This window comes from Verticillium alfalfae, genomic scaffold, assembly GCF_000150825.1.
Source record: "Verticillium alfalfae VaMs.102 supercont1.5 genomic scaffold, whole genome shotgun sequence".
NCBI lineage: Eukaryota > Fungi > Ascomycota > Sordariomycetes > Glomerellales > Plectosphaerellaceae > Verticillium > Verticillium alfalfae.
The window spans coordinates 543,518-551,190 of NW_003315034.1; the positions used below are offsets into that span (position 1 = coordinate 543,518).

The 7,673-nt window shown below is 56.1% G+C and overlaps 3 protein-coding genes across 3 annotated transcripts; 2 read left to right on the forward strand and 1 right to left on the reverse strand.

The window, feature by feature from the left end:
* Window positions 1-2,617: 2,617 nt before the first annotated feature.
* Window positions 2,618-3,363, forward strand: VDBG_04489 (conserved hypothetical protein; the record flags this gene model as incomplete). Its single annotated transcript, XM_003004837.1, has 2 exons — window positions 2,618-3,245; window positions 3,350-3,363. The coding sequence occupies 2 exons, from the start codon at window positions 2,618-2,620 to the stop codon at window positions 3,361-3,363; spliced, it is 642 nt and encodes a 213-aa protein (XP_003004883.1).
* Window positions 3,364-4,114: 751 nt separating this feature from the next.
* VDBG_04490 (conserved hypothetical protein) lies at window positions 4,115-6,777 on the forward strand (the record flags this gene model as incomplete). Its single annotated transcript, XM_003004838.1, has 2 exons — window positions 4,115-6,261; window positions 6,316-6,777. 2 exons carry the CDS (start codon window positions 4,115-4,117, stop codon window positions 6,326-6,328), a joined length of 2,160 nt encoding a protein of 719 aa, XP_003004884.1.
* A 481-nt stretch (window positions 6,778-7,258) lies between these two features.
* On the reverse strand, window positions 7,259-7,576 carry VDBG_04491 (predicted protein; the record flags this gene model as incomplete). Its single annotated transcript, XM_003004839.1, has 1 exon — window positions 7,259-7,576. One exon carries the CDS (start codon window positions 7,574-7,576, stop codon window positions 7,259-7,261), a length of 318 nt encoding a protein of 105 aa, XP_003004885.1.
* Between the last annotated feature and the right edge of the window lie 97 nt (window positions 7,577-7,673).

The window sequence follows — 7,673 nt, forward strand, 5'->3', positions numbered from 1 at the left end:
CCCCCTGGCAGGGTGCCTTTCGACGTGGTCCTGTGGGCGCGCATCCTTGCCCTCAACTACGTCGTTGATAGGCCCTCTGCCGACCAGGGGGCTGCCAACACCAACGCTTGCCTGTCCCGCCTCGAGCTGCCCGGGGGCATTCTGACCTGCCAGTCGTCCTTTCGCCAAACCTCGCTGCCCATTCATATTGCTGGCCAGCTCATCGATGCTTTCAAGCCCAAACAACCCACCACCTGCAGGAGATGCGCCAAACACTGGCAAGTGAAGACCGACTCCGACAAGCCTGACTGATGTTCAGGCCACAATGGAGGACGGCTTTCGAGAAGAGGAGGACCCTCTGGGTACAGACACCCTCCGCACGGCCTCTGACCGTGGTCGCGCCCATGACCATCACGCACATCATCACCCAACCCATGCCGTCGACGGCCACCACTCCTACGTCAAACACGACGACGACGACGACGCACGATACCAGGACAGTCTTCACCGCCAACACCAGCACCAGCACCATACACAAGCCCACACCGAGTACACCTACCCTGTTTACGACGAGCCCCCTGAACTCTCTCCGACCGACACCCCGTACACTCCAGGCAGTCGCCCCGTAGCCACACAGACCACTTTCGACATTGACAGCCTTGACCCCTTCGCAGCTTCCGTGGCATTTGACAGTCCAACCGGCGACGGTATTGACGGTGGCATCGGAAGTCATGTCGTCGCGGTCGTGACACCAGACGACTTCTATCGTGACTATCGTAGCGCCTCCTCGACCCACCACCACCACCACCAGCACAGCCGACAGCCTTCCTCTTCGTCCGAACGCGCCCCAATGGCCACATCCGTGCCTCGACCGAGGGATCCCGCCTCCTTGCGGTCGAATGGCAACGGGACCACAGCCAAGCACCCTCCCATGCCAACAGCCCTCAACGGCCTCCGTACAGCGACAAGATCCGTTTCTGCCCCGATTGACCCTTCGAGCACGACGGGCCCCAAGAGGCTGAACAATGCAGCACGCCAGCCAAGCGTCAAGGACCTGACTAAGAAGTTTGACCAAGGCCCTCCGACCGCGATACCCCGGCTTCCCGTACGGACTGGTATCCCGTCACGACCAAACAAGCCTGCGACAAGCAGTGACAAGCCGCTACCCACTGCCCCCGTGGGTCAGCGTCAAACATCATATTCCACCCTCAGGACGTCCGTCGACCGTAACCTGACACCAGACTCCGCCAGGGCAACGCGGAGCACCCAGAGGACAAAGTTTGTCGCCGAAGACCAGGCTTCCAACAACTCGCAATCGTTTGCCAGTCGAATAGGAAAACCTCGAACGCCCGTGGCATTGAACGCACAGCCTTCGCAATCCACTCCAACCGTGTCGCAGAAACACTCATTCCAACCGATAACCGCCTCACCGAATGCGTCACCCATGATTCCTCCATCGCAAACCCTCCTCTTTGGCGAAATCCTACCCGATCAGCGCGATAACCACACCCTTGGTCATGGCATCGAGGGATCGGGTTCTCGGCCGCGAAGGACGTCGGAATCGAATGTGTCGAGCATTAGATCCGCACACCAACGCACTCTTTCCGACCCTGATCTGATTGAACCATCATCTCCAACCGATTGGTACCGTATCGCGAATGACGACACGAACGGCCTGCAGCCTCAACAAACACGTCACCTCAAAAGCCACGTGCGGGCGCAGAGCGACACGCCGTCCATCATTCCGCGAAAGCCGCCTCCGCCTGCTGTCGGAGCCACCGAGCGTAGTCGCGCCGTCTCGCCTTCGACACGACTGCCCATTTCTGTCCGAAGACTTGCCAGCCCGAGTCCCAGTCTCTCGACAAGCTCACCCTCCGGCGGGAACTCCAGAGCCAATTCCCCATCCAACCTGCATCGCATCAAACCCCACGGCAGACCCTCCAGGGCGGCAAGCGCTCAAGGCTATCGATCCAAAACACCGACACAGTCGACACGACAACGCGCCCCCTCAAGGGCTCACGACACCGAGCAACAACGTAGATTGACGCCTTACGGCGAGTACCGCTCCAGCTATCGCCACCATTACGCAGTCTCCGCCCTCGCAGTCTGTGCAACCGCCACCACGACCAGTTCACGGATGAAGGCGTTAGAACGGGCTCGGTCGCCGCACTATCATGCGACGCGCAACGCACAAAAGTCCACCGAAGCGCCTACACGGAGGCGCAAGATATCTGTCGGTCCGGTGGACTTCGAGCAGCGGAGAGAGCATATCAGGTTGGCGTACACAAAGTCCATCCGCGACAGCCAGGCACGCGAGGCGAGGCTCCAAGCTGCAGAGAGGCGAAAGAAAGAATTGGAAGTCGCAGCCCGGACGAAAGCCGCGCTGACAGCATCGCAAGCAGCTGCCAATCAAGACGAACGCACAGCACATGACCATGTTGCAGCTTCTGATCTCGACTCGCGATTGCTCTCGCCTCTGAAAATCCCAACAGGTACAGAGTGTAGTGAGCCCAGCCCAGCCACTCTGTCGCCGCAGCCCGATGTCGTCAAAGACTCCCCGACCCTTGGTATTCCAGGCAGTTTTCCAGCTGGTAGTCCCGCAATCGAGTTCGAAGAAGCGCCGCCGTCAGCGATTTCGATGGCGACCGATGTTACAGAGTTTGACGATGAGCCACAGGTTTTCCCGCTTGTTCAGCCCGATCACGGGGCTACCTCAAGCGGCCTGGGTCTGGCTTTGCCAGACATGCCTGGCAGCTTCACTGTGTCCGAGGCTGATGTCCCGGAGGACGACGAACGCCTCGGTGCTCGCACGCCGCCCTTTGAGGCCCCATCGACAGATGAACACGTCACACACCACGACTCATTCCCTCAGGAAGCCGTCGAGGATGAACAGGTCTCTATCAAGATCGCCGCAACTGATGTGCCTCAACAAACGTTTGAAGAGGCCCCACACTCTACGCCCAAGTATGTCGATAGCGAGCAAATGGCCGAGCCACAGCCCGACACCGCATCGAACTTGGAGGCTTACAAGGACGAGTACGAGCCTTTGCCGTATTCTAGCCCGTCACTGGAAACTACCGTCAAGATTCTTCACCGAGAATCCGATCAATTCACGAAGCCTGAACGTTCTTTGATCGCCAATGAGCCTCATGATGATTCCTACCACATGAGTCTAGACCAGCATGAAGCAAGGGCATTCCGCACCTTTGTTCGACAAGAGCAATCGCAGCGCGAGAGTGACAAAACGCATTCGCCGTCTCGGCAGGGTGAGCATCGACATGACACGCCACTGAGTTACCGAATCAAAGAGGGGCTGGTATCCAGCAGGGTCTCGACATGCGATTCCGATGCTCCTGACGACACGTACCAGACCACTCAAGATAGTCTGCCAACGCTAGATACCTCGCATAGCCTGACGATACCGCCGCTGCTGCCCGTCGCCAGTCGTTACAGTCATCAGTCTGCATGGACAGACTTTTCCGTCGAAAGTAATGAGATGGCCGACTATTCACCGAGGGATTCTGCTCGACACAGCGACGCCCTTCCACTGCCAAACCCGCCCTTCGCGTCAGACGCCCGGTATCGTTCTTCGCCGAGCGGCGCCTCATCTGCCAGGCACAGTGAATTATACGGTTCAGAGCCGTCGCTACTCGAAATGGCAGACGGACATTCATCTCCAAGGTCCAAAGAACCGCAATTGCCAGAACTGGACACTGGTGGGGGTTTCTCGATTCCATACTTGTCGGACAGACTAAGTAGAGATTTCTCTTCCGTCCCTCTGCCCGAGTATAGCCCTCCTCCAGTGCCCTTCTCTCATGCAGGATCCATTAAAGACTCCCGCCGGCCGCCGTCGAGCAACTACCAACCAGAGACACGGCCAGGTAGCACTTTGGTAGGAACATCCAGAAGACCAAGTGAAGATCTGACACGACCTACATCAAACGCACACTCGATCGACCACACATCCCTCTCAACGCGGGACCCATCACTCGGGAGCCAGACGCTCTACGATCAGACGGACACCAAAGTTTCCTTGACCGGCGAGGCAGACAAGGACCAAAGCGTACCGATCACGAAAGAGCAGCGGCGCCTCCAGCAGCGGCGAAATGTCATCAAGGAACTTGTGGACACAGAGATGGTATTCGTCCGCGATATGAACATCGTCGAGGAAATCTACAAGGGGACGGCAGAGGCGTGCCCGAAACTGGACGGCAAAACGAGCAAAATTATCTTTCGAAATGTGGATGAGATTGTGGCCTTTCACACGGCTTTCCTTGTGCAACTCAAGGATGCCGTTGCTGCTGTTTACGTCCCTCAAGGTCGACGATCTTCTGCACCAAAGGAGGCCTCTATCAAGTCCAATTCGACTGGATCGAATTCTGGTGCACAGAGCCAGACGGAGTCAGACGACGCCAAGGATCGCACGACGACGCTGGGTCCGCTGTTCCAGTTGAACGCCGAGAAAATGAAGATTGCACACGAGGGGTTTCTCCGAAACAGCGATCTCGCCGCCAAAAGCCTTATCCGGATTCAGCAAGACCCCACTGTCCAGGTGTGGTTGAATGAATGCCACGAGGTTGCCAAGGATTTGACTGCGGCATGGGATTTGGACTCACTCCTCATCAAACCTATGCAGCGACTCACCAAGTACCCGAATTTGATCCTCACAATTTTGCAGCACACACCGCCAGACCACCCAGACCGACCTGCTCTTGTTGCTGCCAAGGATACGCTGGAAGTTGCCATCATCGAGATCAACAAGACGAAAAAGAACTTTGAGCTCGTGGGCCAGATCGTTGGGCGAAAGCGTAAAGAATCAGACGTCAAAGCTGGTTTCGCCCGCGCATTCGGCAAACGCGTTGACCGCCTCCAGGCGACAAGCACGCGCATCCCTGAGGACCCTGAGTACGCGAAACTGCACGAGAAATTTGGTGACGACTATCTCCGGCTCCAAGTTGTCCTTCGGGATGTAGAATTCTACACCCGTCAAGTAACGAGTTATGTCCACGAATTTCTCCAATACCTTTCGTCGATGGAGCTTGTCATGAGACTTCAGCCAGGCAGCTACCCAGAGATTGAAAGCAAATGGGTACAGTTCAATGTATCCATGAGAGACATAGAGAAGGTTGCGTTAGATCAGCATCTTGCCCAAGTTCGGAAGCAAGTCATTGAGCCCTTTGAACTCGTCATCAAGGCGTACGGAAACCCGTCCTTGGCCATGAAGAAGAGGGAGAAACGCCGGTTGGACTTTGAACGAGCTGAACAGATCAGAAAGGGTGGCAAAACACTGGATCCGAAGCTGAAAGAACTTGTCGAGCAGTACGATGCGCTGAACGATACGCTGATCAAAGAGCTGCCCCAGTTGTCCGCCCTTACGGAGAAGGTTGGAAAGATCTGTCTGGAGAATCTCGTCAACATACAGGCCAAGTGGTATTCGATCTGGAAGGACAAAGTTAAAGTTGTCCTTGCAGACACTTCGTCGCTGCCAGAGATGCCCGATGTCGTCTCGATATTTCAACATGACTTCAAGTTTGCGCAAGAACAGCTCGACACCATTGGCATTCTTCATCCCGAGTACAAGGGTAGAGCATCTCAGTCGACCATTACGACGAGGGCCAGCACCGAGGACGGAACGCTAAGGAACAGACCCCGCCCCGCGGAGCTCACTCCGCGGAATCGCGGTCGCTCAATGAATAGTGAACAGATCCCGGCCTTGCCCACACCGGAGTTCAAGCGCAATAGCGGGCAGTTCACCCTCTCCCCTACGAGCACAGTCCCGAGCCCTCACCAATACTACTATCGCGATTATTACACCAATGCCAATGCCACCGCCACCGCCACCGCCAGCGGCAGCGGCAGCGGCAGCGGGCAGCGACCATCCGTACCGCCGTCGCCCCGGACCGAAGATTCGTCGCCAAGCTTGCGCGCTGCGGGCGGTTATCCTCTGGCAAGACCCAGTACTGGGAGGAGCTATGACTCTGGTGGCTTGCCAGGGAAAGTTCCGACTCGAGCCTGCATAACAGGCGGGACTCGAACTCGACTTATAATTCTGGTTACCCTGCCACAGAACCCAAGCGTTACTCGGGGTTATTCCACTCGGCACTACCATTGCCAGACAGTGCCGAAGAGAGCCAGAGGTCGTCCCGAGCGTCCTCAAGAGAACGCCTCCCCGAAAGCAGCAGTTACAATGTGCTATGGCTTGCTGCGTCACTGTTTGAGTTCAATATTGAGACGACAAAGAACGAAGCCGGGTATCCTTACCTCACATATCAGGCAGGCGAGGTAAGACTCGTGCAGCCTTGACCTGATTGATGCGCGCTAACTGAACATTGATAGATCTTTGATGTGATTGCCGAAAAGGGTGAATTATGGCTCGCTAAAAACCAGGACGATCCGAGAGAACAAGTGGGTTGGATATGGTCCAAGCACTTTGCCAGGCTGGCCGACTCGTAGCCACGAGTCCAGCTCGGGTATTTGCATCTTCAGACACACAAACTCGCATATGGCCTCGGAATCTAGCGCCGGTCTACATTGCGCATATGAATCGCCTGCACTCACGATTGCTCGCATATCTGCATACCGATAGCATAGTTTGCGAGCGTTGCCAAGTACATAGATCACCAAGAAGGGAGGAAGCAGAGGCGGGTTCGCAAAGACCGGCGTTTTGCTCTTCATGATTCTTACTGTACTATTCGTCACGACAAAAGGGGTTCCTGGCCACGAACAACCAATATTCTGCTTCTTTTTGCTTCTTTGTACAGAAATTTACCCTTCAGCGATGGGTAGGGAAGGGTGTGGGGTCTTGACGCGGCGTTTGAGGATCTTGCAGCGAAATGATGAAAGGTTTTCAGGGAAGGGAAGGGACTTGGGGGTCGGATGACCATGTTGCTCTTTCGCCCCCATGTTTATATCAAAGCCTGTGCGTGTGCGTTGGGCAAGTTCTCGTTTTAGGAAGAGAGGGATCCGGAGAGAGGAATCAGCAATGAAAAAAAGAGCCTGTTTCTTGAGCGGTTTCGTTGTGTCCTTTTCCTGTCAGTATTTGTGTTTTATTCTCAGCCTGCCCGGTTCGACCGGCAGGTGGATTCGGTCGTTCTGGGTGGGAAAGGGGGCAATAGACCGACGGCCTATATCATATGTATGTAACAAATGGTGGAGTAGCAACAACGGATGCCAAGCCGGAGTATACATATGGAAGGTTTCGTAGCTTGAGCCACGTCGGGACCTCGTATTCTAAGGGGTTGTTTTCGAGCTTTTGACATGTCTTCGCTGGCAGTTAACACTACTCCGCGATGGCCTGCGCTATCTCGCCTAGGAAGGCCGCCGCGTCCTCGGGCTGGTAAGGCAGGTCGAGCACCTCGTTGAAGCCGGCAGCGCGGCAGGCCTCGGGCGGCTCCGTGGGGATCGAGCTGGCGGCGGCGGAAGGGTTGCCCAGCGCTATGTCGTCGTTGAGGTCCATGACTGCGCTGAGGCAGCCCGTGAGCGGGGCCGGGGGGAGCAGGAGCTGCGGGAGGGCGGAGGTTGTCCGCAACAACAGCAGGAGGAGGAGGGAGCAGCGAGGCGCAAAAGACGGGATGGCGAGTGCTGAACGGTTCATCATTATGGAGAAATTCTTTCTTTATCTTCTCTCAAGAACTTTTTTGAGCGCTCGGATGATGATGCCTTGTCTCTTGTCGTGGTTGTGAAGAATTGCGCGT